Raw genomic sequence first — 26,468 nt, 5'->3', positions numbered from 1 at the left:
TTGGAAGCCGCCCTGGCGACCTCGGCAACGTGGTCATGCCAGGACACACTGTTGGTGACCTCGACTCCTAGAAGATGTAAAGATGATTTCATTGGCAATGTTTTCCCTGCCATAACCAGCTCCGGGCCACCAAGGTTAGTCTTTATCGTAAATACTGCAGCCTGCGTTTTTTTAGCGTTAAAATTGACCAAATTGTTATCGCCCCACTCCAAGATTGCTCTAATATCGTTGTTGGTTGAAGCTACTTGTTGCTGCCTAAGATTATGAGAACTTGCGGCTGTCGTTGGTTTGGCGGACTTAAATGTGGAAATAAGCGTGCTATCGTCCGCAAAGCTGTAGATTGGATTGACAGTGGTTCCTAGCAAATCGTTGATATATACCAAGAAAAGGGTGGGGGATAGAATGCATCCTTGAGGGACTCCAGCGTTAATGTTAAATTTGTCGGAGAGGTATCCATCGACGCTACTTGGATTGTTCGTTGTTCAAGAAAACTTTTGATCCAATTCAATAATGAGTTATTTATGCCGATTGAGGAGAGCTTGGTTAGTAGTCCCTCATGCCACACTCTGTCAAATGCCTTGGAAATGTCAAGAGCGACTGAGCGGGACTCGCCGTGCTTCTCCATGGCCTCCGTCCACAAGTGTGTGACGTAGGCCAGAAGATCGCCGGTGGATCTAAGCTTTCGGAAGCCACATTGATAATCGCTGATTAGTCCAGATGATTCCAGATATCTTAACAGTTGTTGGTTGCTGCTTTCTCTGCTTTCTCCATAATCTTCGATATTCCTGGAACTAGTGCAATCGGGCGGTAATTGGAGGGCATCGTCTTCTTACCCTTTTTGGGTACAGCTTGCACTCGAGCAGTTTTCCAGCTTGTTGGAAATTGGCCCTGCTTATACGATGCCGTGGACAGTCTACATAAGGGAGGAGTCAATTCGTCTGCACAACGTTTTAGTATTAGGGCTGGAATTCCATCGGGTCCAGAAGCTTTGTTGGTGTCTACGCTTTTAAGAATTTTATTTATAATTCGTTGGGGAAACGAAATTTCTCCCATCGATGAATTCACCCTTGGCAAATATGGCGGTGTTTTGCCGTGCGAGTGCAGAGTAGAATTGGACGCGAAGAGTTTACCCAGTAAGTTGGCTTTTTCCCTTGCTGTTACCGCGATAGAACCATCATCTGCTGTTAGGGGTGGCAAGGCCGACTTAGCAAATCCTTGACTAACGGCTTTCGATACCGACCAGAAAGATCTTGTTCCATTTGGGCAGTTTAGCAGTTTGTTTTTGTTCCTGTTGTTGTGACTCTCTTTGCATTCATCAATAATTCGCTTGCAGCTATTTCTGGAGGCTAAAAAGTTCCTCCGATTTTCGATGGAAGGATGTTGACGCCATTTGCGATATGCTGCGTTTTTAGTGTTTACTGCCTTTTTACAATTCAGGTTGAACCATTGCTTGTTGTTTGATCCGCATTTAGTAGAAAAAGGGATATAAGCTTCCATTCCTGCCAAGATCGTCTCTGTAATTTGGTTTGCACATTCTGAGATGTTATTGGTTCTAAAGCAGACTTCTTTCCAAGGGAATGAGCGATAAAATTCCCGAAGATGGTTCCACTCTGCTGATTTATAGTGCCATACCTTCCGCGGCATTGGAGGATCCTGCGTTTTAACTTCCAACTGGCAAGAGACTGTTATCAATTTGTGGTCCGATGTTCCTAGGGGGGCATGTACTGCGTGAGTGTTTTTTACAGGATAAGTTTTCAAATGTATGCAAATAATCAAAAGAGAGTAAAACAGAAAATGACATCGTCATTCTTCTAGCATCATTCCTCTGATCCATAATAAACCTCAAGAATGTCGGTGTTTCGGAAAATATGGTTGAAACATGACAAACAATACATATAAATGTAAAATTACTGTTTTACCTTAAAAAGCAAAAAGGTCATAAAATAAACTTAATTATTCGCCATAACTAAATTATATATTATTTATTGTCTGCCAATCAAATACTCAGAGATATGTGCAATTTTATATAATCATGGTCATAGAACACTAAACATACAAACTTAAAAGAATGCCAAAAGAAACGGAAACCCTCGCTACAGAATACTTCAATAATTAGTTAATATTTAGAAAGACACAACTAAATACCATGTAGCACGCGGGATGCCAGTTTAACCCTTACGGATAAGATCTTTGAGAAAATACTACTTTGTAATTGAGTGCCCAGCAACCTCAAAGATTTTTGTTATATTTTCTTTCCTAGGCGCAGATGTTTTAGCTTATTTAGTAGTTAAAGATTACAATCATTATTTGAAAAAAGAATTCCATTTCAATTTTTTAAATGGAAAAATAATTTAAATAGAAACATTGTTACATCTTGCTGTGATAGTATGATCAGTTTGTAACAGCTTTGTATTATAGCTAATTGTATAAAAATAAAATAGTTTAATAACCCTTATGATGCATTCATCTTTCAAAAGTAATGCCAATTACAATATAAGTCATAATAGTTGTAAATTATAGTTATAAGGAGTGGATCTTAGCCAATTTTCGGAAAAGTATTGGTCCTCACCAGCAAAAATAAATTAAAATACTATCAGCGCTTGTAAATATTCCATGGTATTTTAAAAAGAATTTCCTTTCAGTCGGTTTCTTATAACAATTAAAAAGTAGGCAGAAAAAGGGAGTAAGGTGTACGTCTCAGAAGTTGATTAATCAACAAACAGGAGTATATCCGACTAAATGTTTATTTGAACTGATTTCCGTTACAATATTTTTACATACGCCATACTTTATAGGGAAATTAAGTGCTTTATGATGAACCTCTTTAAAAATCTCTAAAATCTTAGCTTAAGTTTAATAATACCATGTGATACACATGGTACCCCACCTAAACTATTTTGATTACTGCCAAACAATAGCTGCGTATAAGGTATAAAAGGCCTAACTGTATTAGAAATGGAAATTCTTTCATTGCACTTAAATCTCATTCATTAGCATTTGTTGTAAATATATTTTAAATTGAAGTTATAAAGAATATCATTTAAGATCAATACAAATTGAAACTATACTTCATTATTGTTTTGAAAATTGATGTTGTTAAACTGATTTTTCAGAAACATGCAGTATGAGTCACTAAAAGTTTTAAGAATCAAGTACTTTGATTCTTAAAACTTTCAGCAACAATATTTATCAATTCTGAATTTACGCTGAAGACATTTTTTATGCTTCTTGCTACGTGAGTTGGATCTGGAGTCAACTAAAACTCACGTTTATGTTATTGATTTGAAGAAATTTTTCACGAATCTCACTGAATTATTGCCTTTTGATACAAATAGTTTGCTTACCGGCATAAGTAACTTCGTTCTTTTCGTTTAATATAAGAGTCGGCATACTCATAATTTCTTCTTCTGTAAGCCCGGTATTAACTTTAGGAAAAACCTTCCGCACTGAATCAATTACTACAGGTTTAGGTACCAACTGCATCATTTGACTGCTTTGTGGAACATTTATTGGTTGATTTATAACTACATATTGTTGTTGACAACCTGAAAGAAACACAATTATTAGATTCAATAAATAACAAGCTAATGAAATAAAAGTAATAAATACTGAATGGGCATCTCCACGGCCCATCAAAAACTCCGACAAATAAGCAGGCTCTTTGAGATTTTTTACTTTATATACTAGACTGCTAAGATTTGCAAATCTTCTCTCTGCCATATTTAAAGTATAAATTTCTGAAATATGCTGACTAACATGATCCCTGCGTGAAAGATCTTTAGTAACCGCACACATGAATTTTGTATTTTTTGAATTTTATATTTGTTAATTTCAGTTAGGAATGGACCGTATACAATATTAAGGTAGGCAGGTATACTAAGTACTAGGCTTTCAGTAAGAATTTTTTTACTAATTAGAAGTAAGTATTTTTGAATTCATACAGAATTTTGAGTTTGTGATATGATTTTTGACAAACGTGAGTTACATGAGCATCAAATTGCAACCTGCAATCCATGTGCAAACCAAGGTTTTTTACTTGATTAGTCCAATTAATTTCAGAATCGTTAATTTTAAGTTTTACAGCTGTGGCAGTTTCTAAGTTTATCTCATTTTTAGAAAACAATATAGCCTGTGTTTTTTTAGAATTAATAAATAAGGAGATTTGACTAGCCCTAAAGAGAGATACGCTCCAAGTCATCATTAATGAAGGTTAAAGCAGTGGACAACTCATTAGCCGGGGTTGAACTATAGATTTGTAAATCGTCTGCATACATATGGTATTTACAGTGTTTTATGTGTTGAATCAAATCTGATGTAAAAAGTGTAAATAAAAGTGGCCCCAGGATAGAGCCCTGAGGCACACCCCTGCCCACAACCCTCCAGCTTGAGATGCTCACTGCTCCCTCAGCATCTGTAATTCTTACTGCCTGTTCCCTATTTCCCAGATAGCTGCCAAACCATCCATTAGCCTTTAGGTTATAATGATTTAAATTAGCTACTAAAAGATCAGTGTTTAAAGTATCAAAAGCTTTGGTCATATCAATGAGCACTGTTGGGCAACAGTGACCATTGTCAAAGGACCTTGCGATATTACTAGTTATTTTCAACAAGGCCGTGGCACAACTGTGGTTAGCCCTAAATCCCGACTGATATTTAGGTATTATACATTTAGGAAGAAGATAATCTAGTATTTGGGTTTTTACAATTTTTTCCATTATTTTGGATGGAGTTGGCAGTATACTAATTGGCCGTAATTCATCCACAAAAGTTGGGCTGGATACTTTAGGAACAGGCATTATGAGAGCCCTTTTCCAGATATCAGGAACAACGCCAGCCATGAAAGACGAGTTTATAATATTAACAAGAGGGCCTAGACACGTCGAAATACAAGATTTTAACATGCGTATAGAAACTCCGTCTATCCCAACCGCACCGCTCCCAACACTGTTCAAGGCCCTAAGCACCTCAAGTTCTGTTACAAGTCTAAATGTAAATGGATCAGAATTTATGGATGAGCTGAGAAAATCATTTAAAAGAACAGGATCAACCTGTGCGGCAGGTGTACTATCTATAAAATAATTATTTATTATATTTGGTTCTTTAATGCTACTTGGAATGGGAGTAAATTCATTATTAATAATTCTCCAATTAGCAACTTTTTTCCAAAAATCTGTACTAGAACCTTTACATTTATTTATTTCATTGGAAAAATATGCCTTCTTTTCTAATTTTATAGCCTTATTGACATAATTTTTTAGATCAATATAATAAGTTCTACTAGAAGCAGTTTTTACTGAGATATATTTTTTAAGGCTTTATGTTTCATTTCAATCATTTTTTTTAGATTATGGGTTAGCCATGGTGGACTGGTACTTCCAGATTTTCTCAGCTTTAATGGACAAAACATATCAAACAAATCTAACAGTTTAGAATTAAGTATTTCTACTTTAGTATTAACATCGTCAGTCTTATATAACTCACGCCAATCTAGATGCTCTAAATAATATTTAAATTCTTCAGAATTAGTCAGTGTAAAATCTCTTTTATATATCATAGTCTTAATCGGCTTCAGTTTATCACATTTTATAGTACAAAATACAGCCTCATGATCTGTCTGTATTGGATCACAGGGTATCACACCATGATCCTTGACTAGGTTAATATTATTTACAAAGATGAGGTCGATTAGAGATTCACTATTTAGTGTTATTCTAGTAGGCTTATCAATAATTTGAGTCAAATTAAAAGTCGTAAAAATATTATATAAAAATTTACATTCTACAGTGGTGCTATTTAAAATATTAATATTAAAATCTCCTGTACATATAAAGACGTCACAGGTACAAATCACTTCTGGAATTAAGTCATGCAAGTATTTTAATTCAGAGTATGCCACTGCTGGTGGCCTATAAACTACTCCCACAGTTATGTGGGAAAGTGTAAGAAAGTACATAAGAATTCTTACCAGGTGTAGTTAAAGCCCTAGGGGGTATTGTATAAACTCTCGACGGTGTTTGACACGTTAATTGTTGTGTATCCACAGTAAGAAGACAAGTTTTTGGAGTTTGAATTTCTGATGTTGCAGGTTTGACACTTTCCTTTTGTACGGGTATACTTGGCTGACTGTCCACATTGACGCTAGTTTGGGTTGGTAGAGCTGTATCAGTTGTCACTTCAGGTTTTTTACCGATTGACGCTTCTTGATCGGTAGATGTAGAACCTGCTTGGTTAGCAGATGTCGAAGCTTCTTGAGATATTGCTAAGATGGAGGATACTGCTCCGTTTATTTGGTCATCTACATAGGTTCGGTGGTTTAGGCTTTGTTTTGAGTTGCTGAAATATTTATTGTATTTTTATAAATTAAAAAACTTATTTAAAATATCTTAATTTCAAAGGGAGTCCTTAAGTATGTTTCGATAATAAAGGCCAACAATATTTGGGAAAATCTAAAAAAAAAACTTATATAAAGATAGGTATATTGCTTTAAAAATATAAAAAAAGATGCTTATACAATTTACGGGCTAAAAGTAAGAATGCATTCGTTATGTGTAGGCATCTGAAATGGTTCTCCAAAACCTACGCGAAAGGTATTTCGGAAATTAATTTGTTGCAATAAATATGCACTATCAATTTTGGCTTGAAATAATTTGTATAGGAGTGTAACTCAGAGCGTTAGACCTTCAATAAATCCGGATAAAATAATATTGTAGCCAGTACCACTCTTAAAGGAAATCCTATACTCCCTAACAAAAATGATGCAAAATTAAATAAAAATGGCCGCCGATTAGACCCTTGAGGAACCCCTTATTTCCTAATAAAATGGTTTTGAATTGACTTCAAACCTCCTTTTCGAAAATTGAACCAAATTACATGGACATGGCTTCAGTCATTAAGAACTAGTGGAGTAAATTCTGGGGTCTAGGGTGTCTGTGGTTTTTTTTTTTTGGAAGTACAACCAGGTGAAACATGTTGGGTTTCATTAAGTATGTTACATGCCATATGAAATCGTGTTTTACGACATTTTCCGGTGGTCGAGATGTTTTTTATCCGGAAAAAATTCAAAAAAATTGATTTTATGAAATCCACTTTTTTTGTGTTTCCATCGCTCTATCTCTGAAAGTACTTGAGCTATCAAGTAATTTTTTTTTTTAGATTAAAGCTGTAACAACAGCGCTTTAAACAACATCTCACGTTTATTCAAATTTGTTTTTTTTTAATTGTTAAATAATAGGAAACTAAAACTTGTTATTTTCAGAAGCATAATTTTGAGCAATTGACAAAAAAGTTATTTATGAAAATTTGTGTATGCATGCTGCGTATGAAATGAAGCCAATAGTTAATAAAAGTTAAAAAAAAAAAACATTTTTCATATATCTTTGATAGTATTGAGTCAGTGAATTCAAGTCAGTCAAGTTTTTTTTATGGGCAAAATTGGATTTGCGCGCTTAGCGCGGCTATCATGTCGAGTCCGCTGCAACGATTGGGTATCGAAGTGACTGACGCATGATGGCGCAAAGTTTGTAATAATAATAAGTACTGATGTGTTTCATTTTAAATATTTAGTTGGCTTTGTATATGTATAATATACCCATATATATATACATACATAGGTACCGATCTATATATTATAATAAATAAGTGGTTTATCATTTTTAAAGTAAATTAAAAATGATAATTTACTGCTAAATAAATAAATGGATTAATTGCCTCACACATAGGTGCATACCTACTTACATGTATTATTGAAGTAACAACGAGTATAAACAAGTTTTGCTGAAATAAAACTCTTATTTGGATAAATAAATATAGCTATACTCTATTTTAGAAGTGTGTAGAGCAATAAAACCTCATTAGGTATGCAAAAGTGGTACCTGGTGATCCACCAATATTTTATGCCACTACCTTAGTTGGGTATTAGTTTCAATGTAAAATTCTTTCTTTTCGTTGATTGCAGGTAGCCACCCGGTTTTGGGTCAATTTATGAGTTTTGCCCATTGTTACCCACTGATAAACATTGAAAACGGTTCGCCAAAGGCGTGCAACTGGGACTTGTTTTTTACCTATAATGGAATAATATATTTTTTTCACAAATTTATTGAACATAATATGTAGAGTAAAACAGTTGAAAATGTCACTTTTGGATCTGGCACTTTTTGAACAGTGTATAACAATTTTAAATTATAATAGATTGTAGTCTTCTTCGTCATCTGACGAACTGTCATCACCTCTTGACATTATAATTAAAGGATCGACTGTCTGATCGCTGAGGTTGTCAAGATCCCACATTTTGTCCTCTTGCTTAATTACATGCTGGACTGCTTTTCGCCAATTCTCTGGTGTCGCTTCCGTAACGGCTTGATCAAACAGTAGCTTGATCAAGTAGCTTGATCAACATCTTTCATTTTAAAACTCGTGTTTTGTCTTGCTACAAATCCTTTTACCTGCGCCCATATCAGTTCTATAGGATTTAGTTTGCAATGATATGGCTGTAAGCGCAGTACAGTTATATTATATTTTTCGGCTATATCTTCCACGGCGTATTTCATGAAACGAGTTTTGTGTAAGTTTGCTATTGCCAGCAGTTCTTTTTTTATCAAATTTGCTTCAAACGCAATACCTTTTGCAGTCAGCCAATCGATAATTTCTTGCTTTCTCCAACTTGAAGTTGGCGTCTTCTCTATTCGCCGTGAATGATAGCTTGCGTTATCCATAACCACCACCGAATTAGCCGGAAGAAATTTTATCATTTCACCAAAATAGTCCTCGAAAACGTCGGAGTTCATGTCTTCATGGTAATCTCCTGTGCGAGTCGACTCAAAGGTTAGCAGACCTTCTTTTAAAAATCCCTCTTCGCTTCCAATATGTGTGATTATAAGTCTTTTTCCTTTTCCCGAAGGTACTTTAATACCCGTAGACAGGCCTTCTATGAAAACTTGGCGAGCACTGGTTATATTTTTGTCTTGCCACATTTTTTGGACTATATAACCTTCGTTAATCCACGTCTCATCAAGATAAAAAACTTTCTTTTGCTCCCTGCGGTACTGCTTGATACTTCTCAAGTATTGTCGTCTCCAACAAACAATTTCGTCGCTCTCCAGTAAAAGTGCTTTGCGGTTATGCTTTTCCCAGGCAAAATCCATTTTTTTTTAAGTTTTTCATAAAAGTTTTCTACTTATCAACGGAATACTGTCATCTCGGCCAAGCTCCATTAAAATTTTGTCTAGGGTGGGTATTTCCTTTTTAAAATAAAAAGAGTGAACTTTTCTTCGAATTATACATTTAGCATTTTCATCAAGGGCTTTTGTAGGTCGTCCTGGCTTTTGCTTGGGAGATTCCACTTGACCTGCTACTTTTCTTTCCCGCAACAATTTGAAAATGGTGGACTTTCCAATTCCACTCATTCGAGAACATTTTTCAACAATTTCTTGCACAGTAAAACTAGGGTTATCGTGTTTTATGCAATCATGTACATTTAAAATAATAACTTTTTCACTCGATAGTGGAGAATTTTTAGTACATCTTTTCGTTGGACTGAATACCTCCATTTTTTAAATATTGGGATAATAATATTGTGATTACACTACAGCGTAGCAGTGACTACTAACGTTTAAAATATGATTTAAAAGTATTTATAGTCTGTATATATTACCTGACCCCATTTTTGCATGTTACAAAGCGTTAAAAGATAGGTACCTATACAAAAGGATTAAAAGTATTTATTTAGTATTTAATCTCTTTCAAAATAAAGGTATTTAATCCGTGAAAATTAAATTCATAAATATTATAAGTACCTGCGCCTATGAACTACCACGAAATGTAGCCAAACAGAACGGAATTCCCCAGTTTATTGCTCTATACACTTCTGAAATAGAGTATATATATAATGGTTATGTTGTGGTTGTTTAATAAACGCTACACTAATAATATTCTAATTCGTTGTTATCATCCGCATCCATCTCGATATTTTCAAGAACGTTACTACAAAAACGGCATTTGCACTCGATACAACATTTTAAACACTCTTTGATGCAAGTACATTTTTTATTGTTACGGTTTTTATCAGAACAATAAATATTTTGATGATTTTCGAACAAAATCTGGAATTGGCTCATCATCCGAAAAAACTGGAGTCCATACATCTTCAGTTAAATTTCATCCTGACGCGTTTGTATTTATACTTGGCATTGGGATATCACTGCTATACCTTATTCAAAGTTGATACATACAACTGCAGGAAATTTATGCATATTAAATTATAATATATATTATTATTCCTTAAAAATTTGTTTACATTAAAAAATGCTGATAAAAAGCGCCTTCAGTTAGAGGAAGTATCGATGATGGTTTATTTGTTAATGTCGCTAGCTTAACCCTTAGATCGATTAATTTCTGGACATCTTCATCTTTATTTCTATATAATAGAAGGACTAGCATTGTTACAATCTTTAATGCCTCTTCATTAGATAGCGATGGCAAATCAGACAATTTTTGAAGAATGATTATATTTTTTTTCCATTGCCTAAAAAGATTGAACTATTAGGTATAAAATAAATAACGCAACCTAAATTTTTTTACTACAAAAAAAAAGAGGTATAAATATGTACCATAAAAAAATCCTATAAATAACTAAAATAACTTATAAATGCATAATATTAACTGTTTGAATGGCAACCAAGTTTTTCTTTTTTTTAATTCCACTACTGTTGCAAATAAGGCACGTTTTCTTAACATCAAAACCATCGGACCTAAAACGCTTAGCGGAATAATTCGAAGGACCGGCACCACTTTCTAACTCCCTATTACTACTATTATCAATATTTTGAAAACTCGTGTAAGATTTACGACAGTCTATATGATATTTTACTGTTAGTGTGCCATTTAAGATTTTTTTTGCCAGAATTTCTTTTCCAATATTATCTTGCCTTTTTTCTGCACTTGATATTAAAGACAGCAAACCTTTTATATACTAACCTGTATTCTTGGGTTTTGTATCACAAATTTGTCACTATTATACACAATTTTCTTACATATAATACACTCCATTGTCTTGGGCAAAAGTAAATAATAACACACACATGAAACAACTCAGTCCAGTAGAAATTACTTCCGATTAATACTGCAGGCGCGTACGAATAATACTGCAATACTATTTATAGCCCGCCGCCGCCGGCAGCGCTAAAGCGGAGCACTCAAAAACACAACTCTGGCCTATAAAAAAAAATTCGCTGACTCAATACTATCAAAGATATTTGAAATTCTTTTTTTTTAACTTTTATAAACTATTCGCTTCATTTCATACGCTGCATGTATACAAAAATTTTCATAAATAAACTTTTTTGTCGATTGCTCAAAATTATGCTTCTGAAAATAACAAGTTTTAGTTTCTTATTATTTAACAAATAAAAAAAAACAAAATTGGGTAAACGTGAAATGTTATTTGAGGCGGTTGTTTTGATTTTAATTTAAAAAAAAAATTAGCTTGATAGCACAAGTACTTTTAGAGATAGGGCGGTGGAGACGTAAAAAAACACGTTTTCTTAAAAAACGTTTTTTTTTAATTTTTGCGAAATAAAAAACATCTCGACCACCGAAAAATGTCGTAAAAAAAGGTTTCATACGCACAATTACATTATTAATGGATTCCACCAAGTCTCCTTTGGTTGTACGCCGGTTTTTTTTTTCTCGAGAACTAAGCGACTTTTTTCACCAAATTTACTCTACTAAACGTTATAGTTTCCTTTACCAATATTCTATTTTGCATTTTATTAAGGTGCCGCTAAACTCCACCAGAGGCAAGGCAAATTCTCGCAAAAAAACAATCACACACCTAAGCTTAGAATGGAATGATCTTTAATATCAAAACCTCCTTAAGTATTTTTCCCTTAATATTAATCATACTCAGTTCATACCAAATAAACTTTGACTCACATCATGAAATGTAACATAGAACATTGAACTGAAATATTCTGCAAGTGAAAAATACATTAACAGGTGTCAATAATGACTTAAAAACATATTTGCGTTAAACATTTGTAGAGAAAAATTTGGATTGCAAGTTGAAGGTTTAGAAAAACTGAAAATTTTCTTAAATCGCATAACTAAATTACTTGTGTCGTGCATCAAAGTTTAATTGGTATGGACTACATATATAAAACATTACACCTACCTAAATAGCGAATTTTCTGCTCCAGTTAATATAACCTTTTCTAAGGTGTCAGCTGAAAGAAATTTTTATCATTTAGGTCATACATGTATACCAAATATTGGAAATCTATTAGTATAAAAATAAAGAATCAATCATAGAAATCAGTAAACAACCAACAATTCTCAAAATGACCCTTACACACCTACAATATCATCCAATAACTGATTTATAGCTGGATCACTTTCAGTTCTATTAATAACATTTCTTATAGTTTCCTCATTTACATTTAGACAAGTTTTATCATTACCATGGTTACACTTAGATAAAGTACAAGCTGTTTCCGGTGGAGTTAACTGTTTATTGATATTTCTTGCCAGGTTGTGTGAAAATGATTTATCATAAAGAAGCTTCATTGATACATCCTGAAAAAAAATATTTTGAATCGAGTCAGCATTTGATCTAACTGCATTACCATCTCATCAAAATAGGGATTCTTAATACTCTTTCTATCTGTTGCCATTCTATGAATCGCTTCATTGCAATTGCCTGGTAAGGCATGTTCAGGAGTCGCTTCAACATTATTAACCGGAGTTAATTCGCCCGGATCGTGATTTGATGATATTGATGTTGATCTTGATGATCTGAGAATTGAAAATTATACAAATTATATAAATTATGTTATATTTACTACTAAGCCTAACTATTACCTGTCGAGAACAGATGTAGTGGGTGTAGAAGATCTTTTCCTTTCAAGTAAATAGAGCAATTGCTCTTCTAAGTGAGTTGGCGACCAGAGTTCTGCTGGCTGCTCTTTATAATAGTCGGTTTCTTCCAGGTGCCCTTGTACTAAGTAAAAAGTATTTTTATTAGAATTGGAGACTTATATTTCGCCATCTTCAAATATTTTTATTGAGGAAAAGGTCATGCACAAATTACTTTAAAAAGGCGTTTATAAAAATTCTGATAAAAATAATTTAGATTAAAATAGGATTGTTAAACTATAACTGTGTCTGTGGAAGGCTATTTAGCTTAAAAATATTTTCACTTTAAACTTATTTTCTTAAAAATAAATAAAGCAATAAATTACTAAGATAGTGCTTTTACAAATAAATAAGACAAAAGGCATTAAAACCAAAGTTTTAATTTAACAGTTAGAATGGGAAGGCTAATATTTTAGATTACTTTAATTTCAGTACACATAACTTAATTGCAGCTAAACTCTGTTTAAAAAGTTAGTTTCAAAGTCCAAAGTGTGTCCAGCATTTCACTACAGTATTTAAATGTTAAGCAATCTTGCACAAAACTATTTATAACTATTTTATAAATTCTTTGGAGAAATCTGTATCAAAGCAAACTTGGTCATTTTTCTCTAAAGCTTCCTAAAGATTCATTTGATGAGTTGTGCTAATAAACTCAAGAATAGTAGAGAAATTAAAAAGATATGCAATGATTCTATACTGTAAATCAGAAGTTAACTATAACTTCTTACGCTTATGATTTTTTAAAAAAGAAATCAGTGGTTTTGATAAGGTTGACATCGGTTGACATCGATATAAATATCGGTGTATCATATTGACACACTCAAATAACGATTTTCAAAATAAAATATATTGTTATGAAAATGCAAATATGTTAATTCTTCTCACAGGGTTTGTCTACTTATTTTGTAGTTTAGGTTCATTAGTAATTTAATTTAGGGTTCTACTTACATTTAATTTATTAGGGTCACCTACAGGGTCTGAACTACTAGAAAAGTTCATCTTTTTTAAGGGCTCCAATTTAGACTATTTTATTGTAAATCCTAGTAGTTTGATTTTTCTAGATTTTATGTACTTGCTTGCTTGTATGTCAGTATGCTGACATGACATTTTTCAAGCCTTTCCAAATTGTTCCATGGGTTTTTAAAACTGGCCACATTTCATGACATTTTTATCAGTTTTGTTGTTTATCTCGGAAACAATTAAAGACAGTCAGTCAACGCGATTCAGGAGAGAGTTTTATAATCCCATATTTAATAAAAAGTGTGTTTCTGATATTTTTCAAGTCTTTATCACATTATTTACTTAAATAATGCAATTAAAACTATAAACTATACTTATTTCACAATACAATATTACCCAAAAAAAGATTCTTTTATATTTTACAAAATGAAAATTTTACACCTTTCATTTAATGATTCTACATTCTTTATATCCTTTATGTCATTGGCAAGAAATTTTAGAATTTGGGTGCTAGATATGTAGTTCAAAGATATTTTATTTAATGTTTTTAGAAAAATATGTCAGGTATCAAATTATTGGGGAAAAGAAACCGCATTTCAAAAACAGTTGTTCCCAATTATGTGCTATTTAAAAAATAAAGTAAATGACAAACCAAATTAATGGTTTGGACATTTTAAATAGGCGTGTAAAAGATTTAAGTTATAAAATGCAATGAAAACTTGTTTTTCCGTGATTACTTGATTAAAAATTAAAACTTTTAACACATTTATGGTACCCTATTTTAAAATTTTAAAAAATGATTTTTTCACATGAGTATAAAACAAAAACTAGCAGAGTATCATTGTTTTCAGAATATTATTTTCTATCGAAATACGTAATAACAAGTATACCATTTAAAATAAGAAAGTTAGTGTCACTTCCGGAAGTGATAGAAAACAATAGAATATGTCAATAAATGCTGTTATACTATTCTATCGATATACCAAATTTCATTTATTTATCTTGAAAAGTAAAAAAGTTATTAAGTGTTCCCTTTTTTCTGTGTTACCTGGTATCTATTATAGTTCCTATTATAATGCACTGGTTACAATTTTTTTTTAGATATTGTAATGTTAATGACTTATATTATATGTAATTTTATTAATTTTACCCTATTTTAATCTAATCTTTCAGATGTATTTCGGTTCTTTGTTATTGTAAAATTATGTCTGTTGAAGCAAAAGGCTTTCTTTCTTAAAAAACAAGAAATTTGTTAAGAATTTTAACAGGACTACTTTCTACCTTCTTCAGTTGAATTTTAGCAAGTCTGTTTACCTTTGCACAACCAATATTTATTGGATTCATACCAAAAATAAAATGTTAAGTAAATACAATTATTAATAATATATACATATAATATTATATATACACAAGGTGTTACACCACAGGCGGGACATAGGAAATCCCATGTAATTTTTAATAGGTTCAAATATTCGCTCTCCTAATTATTTTATTATATTTTAGAGAAAAAATTTATTAAAATAATTTAAAGAGCACTAAAATCTGCAACCAATAAGATAACTTTTAATTTTATAGGTTTGCCGATTAGAAGTTAATGGCCCGTACTTTACCCTTTATCACTCAAGTGAGAAAGGGTAAAGTGCCAAGTAAAGTTGTCATAATAAAATGAATAACATTAACATGTTGAAATATTCCTCCGTAAGCCGCTCAGTAATGACCCAAACGGTCGTAAAAGTAACATTCAAGGTTTATCAATAAACTGACATTTTATTACATTCCACTGAAATCGCATTTTTTAACTCATCGAGATTTAGATAATTCTTATCCTTGTAAATTTTGAGGAAGAGACGTTGGTGCCCTATTTATTACGCGTCGCAGGCCAATAATATTCCCATTGCAAGCGTTATTTAGATATTCCCGAAGAGCAGGCGTAGTATGCACCGGGCAACCAGTTGATATCAAATCTCTTGATATGAACTCTCTATCTTCTATTTTTTTTTTTCAAATCTCTATTTTACCATTATTCTCTTGATCATTTAAACTCGACAAAATTTGTTCAAGTAGTTCTAAATAATAAGTTGCATTTAAACTTCGATTAAGAAAGAAGGTCCCAAAATGTGGTGGCGGAAAATCAACGCCCAAACATTAACTTTCTGTGGAAACTGCCTTCGTGTCGTTACATATCTATGTTAATTTTATTTATCCCAATATCGAAATAAAAGAGCATTCGTCTGTGAAGCAAATATTTCTTATAAAATTTCCTATCCATGTTTTCCCTTTCGATCCCATCCAAATAGAACTCCTGCCTTCATAATTTATCCCCATATCTAAGCTCCTGATGCCTTCCATATTTGTATGAGAAATATTTCAGTTTTTTTAAAGCGCGAAACGCAGTTATCAAATGATTAATTCCCATGAACTCTCCAGGATTGCTTGTAGTTATTTTTCCTTCATTTTATACCACATGTAAAAAAACCTGCAAGTCTCTATAATTTTCTTGCCTTTGATGAATGTTTCGTTCATTATTTGCCTCACATTTGCAATTATTTACTACAGTGCCCTTTTGCTAAAATTTTGTAACAGTTGTATTAACTTTTGATTTTTTTCCTGGTATCGATCTATTTGGAAAAAAAGCTGTAAACAAGTCTGAAATTTCTCGGTAACTATACAGGGTGTCCCGTAAATAGTGGTCCAAATGAAAACTCCTAATAGATTGGACTATTTCCAATCAGAATAATCCAACATAGCTCTAACGAAAGTGTTACGGTTTTCGAGATATATTGATTTTTGCGAAATTTTAAGAAATACCTGCCTGTAATCAGTTTTTTTATGGTGTGTCACTAAATGAAAAAAAAATCACAATTTCTTCGGTTGGATATTATTTGCCGATAGATGCGCTTTATGATGCGTATTAAAATTTTTCAGTTATGCAAATATTTTTCTCAGGAAAAATTTTTGAAAATGCAATATCGGATTTTTTTTTCTTTTCAAAAAGTTTGAAGTCCTATGACGCAATAAAATAATAATAGAATCTTGGTGCCCATTAAAAACTTATTTATCCCATAACGTATTAAAGACAAAAACTTTTAGAATTTTTTGTTAACCTCAAAAAAAAAAATGGTTGTTTTAATGCCGAAAGAACTATTTTGTGAAAAAAAAATCATTTTTTTTTTAATGTAAATTAATTCGGTTTATTTGTGTTTTGCAATTTTACAAAAGGTGTTCAAAATGGCCACCACCTGCTGCTATACACGCCCTACACCTTCTTATAAAAAATCGCTTAATCCGTTGAGTGTCGCCAGCTCTATTTATCTTTTAAGCAGCAGTTTGGATGCGCTCGCGCAGATTTTCAATATTTTGTATGGGTCTCCTGTATACAATTTCTTTGAGGCATCCCCAGTAAAAAAAATCAAGAGGATTTAGGTCAGGTGACCGTGGGGGCCACAGTATAGGTCATACACGTCCGATCCATCGGTTAGGGTAGGATTCATTTAAAAAATTTCTAACTTGCACACCGTAGTGCGCAGGACATCCGTCGTGTTGCAGCCACATATTTCTGCAAATGTCTAAAGGACCATTTTTCAAAAGGATGGGGAGAATATTTTGCAAAAAATTGAGATAATATTCAGCATTGAGATTTTGCGGCAACTGAAACGGTCCTATAATTTCACCATTAACCCTAACCGATGGATCGGACGTCTAGGACCTAGTGGCCCACACGGTCACCTGACCTAAATCCTCTTGATTTTTTTTACTGGGGATGCCTCAAAGAAATTGTCCACAGGAGACCCATACAAAACATTGAAAATCTGCGCGAGCGCATCCAAACTGCTGCTCAAGAGATAAATAGAGCTGGCCACGCTCAACGGATTAAGCGATCCTTTATAAGAAGGTGTAGGGCGTGTATAGCAGCAGGTGGTGGCCATTTTAAACACCTTTTGTAAAATTGCAAAACACAAATAAACCGAATTAATTTGCATCGAAAAAAAAACGATTTTTTTTTCACAAAATAGTTCTTTCGGCATTAAAACAACCATTTTTTTTTGAGGTTAACAAAAAATTCAAAAAATTTTTGTCTTTAATACGGCATGGGATAAATAAGTTTTTACGCTAATGGGCGCCAAGATTCTATTATTATTTTATTGCGTCATAGGACTTCAAACTTTTTGAAAAGAAAAAAAAATCCGATATTTCAAAAATTTTTCCTGTGAAAAATATTTGCATAACTGAAAAATTTTAATACGCATCATAAAGCGCATCTATCGGCAAATAATATCCAACTGAATAAATTGTGATTTTTTTTCATTTAGTGACATACCATAAAAAAAATGATTACAGGTAGGTATTTCTTAAAATTTCGCAAAAATCAAAATATCTCGAAAACCGTAACACTTTCGTTAGAGCTATGTTGGATTATTCTGATTGGAAATACTCCAATCTATTAGGAGTTTTCATTTGGACCACTATTTACGGGACACCCTGTATATCGGTGGAAGCTGTATCTCTTGCTACAAAATTTAAAAAAATATGCGGCATTGGTATTATATTTTTCTAATGCAGGAATTACATGTGCAAAACCCGCATAAATTCTTAATTACAATTTTTTTATGTTGTGCATTACATATTGAAAATTAAAGTGTTGTTCATATTATTAAAATAAAATATAAACTGTATTATAAATAGAATGTAAGCATTATAAAAAAACAGAAAATAAAACTCTAATAATATAATAAACCTAACAAATAATTCTTTAAATAAACGACCTTCCTGACCCTGAGGCTCAAAAAGACCTTCTTTAGCTAAACAAAAGGTTAGCGTGACGTGAAAGCTGTTTCTTACTTCCAAAAGAGTTTGAGAGAAAATGGAATCGACAGATTTAACAATTTTGCTTCTTAACTCCTCTAAATTCGTTGGCCTACTATTATGATGTTTACAAATAATCTTAAGATAACACCACAAATAAAAGTCACTTGGTGACAAATCAGGAGATCTTAAAGGCCATTTAATATTGCCACTCTCACTAATAAGGCGGTTAGGAAAAGTATTTGTTAAAAATTCTTTTACGCTAACCGCACTATGAGCAAGACAGCCATCTTGTTAAAAATAAACTGATTCCAGGTCTATAGTAAGGAAGAGTTGAATGGCAGGAAGAAATTGGTTTTGTAACAACTCAAGGTATTTTACAGCGTTCAAAGTACAACCAATGAAAAATGGCTCAATAATATGGTCGCCAAAAATACCAGCTTTTGAGGATACTCAGTATGGAACTTAAAATTTCTGTGCTCGTTTTCCTGACAGCAGTAACGAACAATGGAAGGATTGTATTTACCATGCAATGGAAAAGAAAATATTTTTTAAGAAATCTTCATGTTTATTTGCCTTTTCTATCTTGGTTTCACAAAATGCCATTCTTCGCCACTGGTCTTCAGGAAATGTTCAGGAAACCTCCTGACTTTATAATTATTTAAGCCATTTGTATCCATGTTTTTTCTAAATACTCGTCATAGTTTTAACAAAATTTTACATACAAAAATATCAAACGATAGGAATCCGCGGCGCCGCTTATCAACCGGAAAGTAAGCAAAAAGTGGTGTTGACATTTATTTATTTATTTATCCAATTACAAACACCTTAATAGGTAATTACATGTAAATGTTAAAAAAAAACACAAATAATACGCAATAAGCTTATAAATCAACATACATAAATCAAACAAAAAAAGCAAGAAAATAAAGTAGCTACGTATATTATCCTTATCCCCCTGTTCCTCTTATAACCTTATTTTTAAAACTATTACAAGACTCTCCCGTGAGCATTAAAAGTCAATTGATGGTCAAAAATAACGCCTAAATCATTAAAAGTGTCTACACTTTCCAGCAAACATCCGTCTAATGTATATGTAAAACTATAAGGAACTTTTTTCCGGTGAAAGGACATAACTTTAATTTTTTTAACATTTTTAACATCCACTTCAGATATGATCCATGTACTCCCAATGCTTCAAGTTTCTTTATCAACAGACCATGGCATACACTGTCGAATGCTTTTTGTAAATCGGTGTAAACAACATCAATCTGATAGCCTTTTTCGATATTTTCACTTAAAAAATCCTGAAAATCCGCTAGGTTTGTCGCCGTTAATCTACTTTTATAAAAGCCATGTTGTTTCGGAGAATTATAGGATTTGAAGGTGTTAAATATTTCATCAGTCAAAATTGATGCAAATATTTTGGATAAAACTGAAAGCAAAGAAACAGCCCTATAATTTCCAATCTCAGTTTTGCGTCCACTTTTAAAAATAGGGAATAGAACTGACAGCTGCCAATACGAGGGAAATGAAGATGAGTATCAAATGACCTCTGAAAAATTAACCAAAGAGGCTCAACCGACACAGATGAACAGTTTTTGATAAACACTGGTGAGATTCCGTCCTGATCCTTTATTGGCATTCAATGAGTTAAGTTTGTCCAGTATTTATTCATTGGTAAAAATATGATGTGAAAGAACACCACAAATAAAAGAAGTAGATATTAGATTTTCTGGAACAGATGTAATGCATGTGTTAGAAAAATCCGAATAGCAGGATTCAAAATGGTCAGCAAAAGCCTCAGATACTTCCTTGGGAGCCTCCATAGTCATCCCCTTGTATTCCATACATTTTGGTATTCCTTTATCTTTACGCAGATTGTTAACATAGGACCAAAAATACTTACATATTATCTGGTATTTGTTCTGTATTAGTGACAAAGAGAAGGTAACACAAATCTATGAGGTACTTTGTCTCTAATCTAACCACAGAATAATTATCATAGTCCCCTTGTAGACCTGACCTTTTATATTTTCTATGAAGCCTGTTCTTATAAGCAATTTTGTTTTTCAGTTCTTGACTGTACCATAATGGAAACTTTTCATGCTCAATAGTCTTGCTGGGCACAAACTTATCAACAACAAATGTTATATGCTTATAAAATTCATCCACCATTCCATCAACAGTATTATGATGAAAAGCTTGATCCCAATCGACTGAAGCAAAATATTGAGTAACTTCCTGATAATTTGCACGCTCAAATAAATGGATGTTGATCTTAGCTCTATTTTTACATGTGGGAATATTTCCCATGATAATCTGCATTTCCAAAGCTGGATGATAGCAATCAAGCCTACACAATGCTTTATCGACAAGAGATATCTTGATGTTGTGGGGTGTGTCTGTAAACATCAGATCCATCAGATCCATATATGGTTCTTGATAAAGTTGACCTGAATCATTTCCAAATATAAAGTTGTATTTAAGAGCAGCTCATCCTCTGCAGAGTTAAAGTTCTTCGGAACCATATCTTCATTGTCAATTTCCCATGGTATATTGGGTAAATTAAAGTCTCCAAATATTATGATATTGACATTTCGATTGTTTCGCCGAAGTTTTTCGGCAGTCGCACAGAAAATCTTATAGGCATCAAAACAAAGACTGAGGTGGAAAGTAGATGACACCAATTAGTAAATTACCACCATGACTCAAACAGAGATCCTCGAAGACATTTGTAGAACTACCCTCTACAACCTTGGTCGAGTAGCAAGAATTAACTGTGAGAAGGACGCCACCACCTCGTTCACAATTGAGGGTTTCATAGTTTCTATCCCTTCTCAACACAATGTATTTGTTGGTATCAAAAAGGTCAGAGCTTGAGATTTGATCATTAAGCCATCTTTTTAAGCATTCAAATATGTGCTAGGCGAAGCCATAATACTCACAAAAGAAACGTGCGCAAGTCTACCGGTTTCTACGTTAACATGAATATTGCCTAAGTCTGCGCTTTCAATGTTTATATCAAAGGGTATTTAAAACTGATTCATTTTTTTCATAGTTTTTCTTTAAGAGAAGATAATTGTTATAAACTTATTGGTAAAGCGAGTCGCCAAATACTTCAGGTAAGTGTAGAAATGTATAATAATATGCATATTTAGTTTGATATTAATTTAATATTGGTGTTTTAAGACCTATATTTCTTAACAGGAGTTACTCATTTTTCATTGCTAGCTGGATTGGAGTTGCGCTATTTTCATAATTAAAAATAGCATATAAAATAATAAATTATTCTACATTAATAATTAGTTTAAATGAATAATAATTATTTTTATAATTTTTGGGAATTTCTAGGCCATATTTTTATGATATAAATTCCTGTTTATAATTTTATTTTTTTATAAATTAAGTATACATTCACATAAAATAAGCAGCTTTCCAAAAATTCAATAAAATATACAGTTGTGGCAAAAACCAAAATTAAGGTATTAAATCCCTTAAATCTGGATGAACTATGGCAAAACTTCCAAGAGGCTTGGAACAGTATTCCGGCAAGCGTGTGTGCAAAATTGGTGGAGTCAATACCCAAGCGATTAAGTGAAGTTATAAAAAATAAAGGATACCCAACAAAATATTAAATTGGTTTTGGTGAAAGTAAATATTTTTTAAGTGTGCTATTTAAATGGCCAGCATTTCTTTAGTTTTTTTGTTATGTTTCTTATATATTTAAAATACTCTTTTAATTTTAATTAAATACAACTCTTTGTAGAACATCTAAGCTAAATATATTATAAAAAAAATAGAAAATGGTATTTAATATTTTTTATCGCAATTTAGAAAAGTGTGCTATTTATATGACCATAACTGTAATTAAAAATTAAATTAAACCTTTTAAGAGTTAAGACCTTTATGAATTTTTATTAAATTTATTAATTGTTGCCAACATTTATAAATCAAGGTACTTTATATATTTATTTTTAACAAATTTGAGAATTTGATAGGATTTTTTTCTCTTCAGAATGGATCAGAGTTCAAGAAGCTCTAGACTTTTAAGCAAAGTTTTTACATAAAGTGAAAATTGTGATAGCCTAGATGAATCCCCTAAGATCATAGAGTCTGATAGTGATAAAGAGTGGGATAACACTGAATTATCCCTTACAATAAAAAACTTACAAAAAGAGTGTTTTCAAGCTCAAAATGCACTAAATAATGAAAATATGGACCCTAACCTAGGTGCAGATCTTGTGATGGAAGTGATACAACCTAACACCATGGACAATATAGATACCATAATTGATTTAGATTGCCTAACTAATATTACAATAATTGAAAAACAAGAAGCAAACAAGGTATTGTCCAGGAAAAATTGCATTTTATTTATTATATTCCCATTTGACATATCAAAGTAGGGTTACCTGGAGGTGATTAACAAAACTTTGTTAGATATAAACTTAAATGTCACCCTGTATATCTAAATTGATGTGTTTTTTTTAGAGAAGTGTGTGCCCTGAAGATGACTTTATAGAGGTCAAAACATTGACATAATATAACAAAATGTGGTTATCAAAGAACATTTTATTTTTGGCCTGAATCCAACAAACATTGGTTGTCCGAAAGACTTAGGTTTTGGTTAAGAGAAAGGTTACATTTCAATTATAACCGATTTTTTTGTTCTTACATTTATTATCTGATACTGTATGTCAATATCAAATTAAAAATCAAAGCTTTATTGTTATAAACAAATATTTGATGTTAACAAAGCAACTTAAAATTAAGAAAAAAAACAGAATAAAAACAGTTAAAAAGAGAAATGTATACATAAAAAGAAGGAAAATCAAAATCTATATATACATACAAAAACATACACTGTAGACTCCACAAAACCTTAAGCATAAAATGAGTGAAGGCTATAGTAGGCCTTTTCTGTCAGATACTTTTTAAGCCTATGTCTAAAGGATTTGAGTGTTACAAGATCTCTAATGTTGCATAATATATCTTGTACAAGATTGCCTAACAAATCATTGTTAACACAACTTAATTTTTGGACAAGTAAAGAACTTTTGAATTTGAATATCACACTACTGAATATTTAATGTTGACTAAAACCTAGTCTATCAACAAGCATGTGAATATTTGATACACCTATAAAATATTATCTTCAATGTTTTGCATCAAAAAATATATAATAAAAAAAACAAACAATATCAAGATTAAATTAGTTAAGAGCCTCAATAACATTAATAAAGGTTCTTTATTAGTGTTTAAAACACTGGTCAACAGAAACCTAATTGATACATCTTTTGGTTCATAAATTCTGTATGGTAAGCACAGAAAGGTTAAAGGGGTAGGCTAGTAGAGATTTCAGAGAGGAAAATATTCAGAAAGAGAGACAGATTGAATTTTGCTATGTTTATTTACTTCTTATGTTTTTATATTATGAATTCGTACGATCTGTTTACTGCTATTATACTTACTATCTTACTGCATGGAGCTTACTTCTTACTGCATACCATATGAAATTTATGAACCCACCTTTATGCTTACCAATATCCTGTATCTTTGAAAACATCCTCAAGATATCTTCTAAAGTTTGCCCAGCAACTCTAGTAGGTACATGTTTCCTTTCATGTGGGAAATGAATTTTTAGAAAAATTTTATAGGAAGCCTTACACTCAGTTTTCAAATATCCTAAAACAAACATCTTTACTTTAGTAGAAAGTTAAGTGATGCTTAATGAAATTATATATTTTAGGTGGTAGCATGAGAAAAAGTAAGACAAAGGTAGCTGACTTTCTTAAAAAACACTTACCTAATACAAGTTTTTTAATATGTTTTTCATATTCCATATTGTAAACTGTAGATAGAAAGTAGAGTTCAAAAATATTACACACAATACAATCTGAAGCTAGTTGCTTATTACATTTTTATATAATAAAAATCAGGACAAGAGGGAGGTATGAGGACATTAATTATAAATCCAAGAACACTATTTAAATCTTATATCTTAAGTATGAAGATTAATTATGTCAAATTTATAGTTTTCGCAATATAACTATGAAGAAATTAAACTATATTTTAAAACTGCCTTTAAACGCCAAAAATAAAATTTGATAATTTTTAAAAAAGCCAAACAACTCCAAACCAAAACTAAACAATACAAAAGTCGAACCGCGCATGTCAATGTCAATATTTTCTGTCATTTATTATTGAAGCTGTCAACAATAGCTAGGGTGAGTTTGCATGTAACACTTGTTTACAATTTTAGAATTACTGTAAATATTAATTAATTATTTAAACAAGGGTGCTTAGTAATTTACGACTAAACTATTTTAAGGTGTTTGGTATATTTAAGAAGCTTACCTCATTAAAGCAAAACATTTTTGGATGAACCATTTTTTAACAAAAAAAACGAAATGTTCAAACCACAAAGTTTGGAAAGGAATATTTTGAATATCACAATTTTACTTTTACTGATATGAAGTCCGAAGTAAATGAAATTTGAATGTGATGTTATTTTAGGTATCTTGATTTTATTTTCCGTATTTTCGTCATATGCCTAAACACCGTAACAGTAATTTTGTGTATCCATTTTTTAGGAACAACACGCGAAAAAAGAAAAAAAGGTCGGCAAAGTAGCAATGGAAGCGGAAGCGATGAAAATGACAACCACGATAAAACTCATGTAATGCCAAGGTCATTCCATGCCAACATTGGACAAGCGTCACATTCTCCAGTAGAAGCTGTAAATATATCTGTTGCCGACTATTCTTCTCCATCGACGTCCCAACAAACTTATCAACGACATCAACGTCGATCCTAAAATTATAGTGGACGATGGCTATCATGAAAATGATCTGAGTCGTTATGTTGGGTTGCCTACCCAGCTATCGACGGAAAAGAAGAGGGAGTTGTTACAAAATCCTTGGATCCCGCCCAGAAATTACGATTTTGAAAGTGATGCAAGCCATTTGAAAAGAAATTTTAATCATGCTTGGTTGGATCAATATGCACCATGGCTAGTATATTCTAAGCGACTAAAAGGTGAACACCTTATGTGGTCGTGGATCCTTGGATCGTGGAAGTTACGAGGATCCTTACAAAAACTCTTTGTAAGGATTGTGTTTTGTTCCCTCTACCCATCAGCACTGTGAGAGGAATTTTGGGATCATATATGGTCAGGCCATTTGTTCAAAAATGAATGAAGACTGCCGAAAGTATGCAATGACCAACCCTAACCTAACAGCGATAAATGCCGCAAAAAATGTTCTTGAAAATGTTCCTGTAGACGTCCAAAGCAAGTTTTTGGTGTCCACTCCATTGCAAAGTGGACACCAAAAAGCAGTCGTTGAAAACACACAAATATTGTCATCAATTATTTCTTGTATTGTATTTTTAGCTACACATGATATGCCTCTTAGGGGACAACAAACAGATGAGGGTATTTTATGAGATTTATTGAAGTTGAGAATCATTTCAGGGGACGACAAACTAAAGAGTCACCTGGAAAACTGCTGTCGCAATGCAGTTTACACATCGCCAAAAATACAAAACGAATTGATAAATTTATGTAAGTTATTAAGGAGAATATAAGTGAGGTAGTGAGGCTCAGAAGACCTTGGCTTACACAGTCTTAGTTGATGAAACAGCAGACGTAGCTGGGAAAGAACAGCTGTCAATAGGCGTGCGATTCTAAGACGAAAGCCAAAGGAAAATCAGAGAAGAATTTGTAGGGTTCGTTGAACTAAAAGCACAAAATGCTTCAGCAACTGCCGAAGCAATTGACAATTTCTTGATTAGTT

The 26,468-nt window shown here is 32.5% G+C and overlaps 1 protein-coding gene across 2 annotated transcripts in view; it reads right to left on the bottom strand.

Annotated features, from left to right (window-relative positions):
• The window catches only part of LOC126736291 (nucleolar protein dao-5-like), a 58,287-nt gene extending 33,506 nt beyond the window's left edge, over nt 1-24,781 (bottom strand). Inside the window, exons 1-8 of one of the 2 annotated variants that reach the window (XM_050440576.1) lie at nt 24,479-24,781; nt 24,214-24,357; nt 12,853-12,991; nt 12,618-12,786; nt 12,348-12,567; nt 12,167-12,218; nt 5,966-6,333; nt 3,345-3,545 (exon numbers count right to left, since the gene is read on the bottom strand). In XM_050440576.1, coding sequence (XP_050296533.1) covers nt 3,345-3,545; nt 5,966-6,333; nt 12,167-12,218; nt 12,348-12,567; nt 12,618-12,786; nt 12,853-12,991; nt 24,214-24,357; nt 24,479-24,515 — 1,330 coding nt within the window. In that variant the 5' untranslated portion in view covers nt 24,516-24,781. The remainder of the gene's footprint in view (nt 1-3,344; nt 3,546-5,965; nt 6,334-12,166; nt 12,219-12,347; nt 12,568-12,617; nt 12,787-12,852; nt 12,992-24,213; nt 24,358-24,478) is intronic. The other variant, XM_050440577.1, reaches the window with a different exon arrangement.
• Nucleotides 24,782-26,468: the final 1,687 nt, after the last annotated feature.

The sequence above is a fragment of the Anthonomus grandis genome, chromosome 5 (assembly GCF_022605725.1).
Source record: "Anthonomus grandis grandis chromosome 5, icAntGran1.3, whole genome shotgun sequence".
NCBI lineage: Eukaryota > Metazoa > Arthropoda > Insecta > Coleoptera > Curculionidae > Anthonomus > Anthonomus grandis.
The sequence above is the reverse complement of the archived record's forward strand: the minus strand, read 5'-3'. Positions and strand labels throughout refer to the sequence as shown.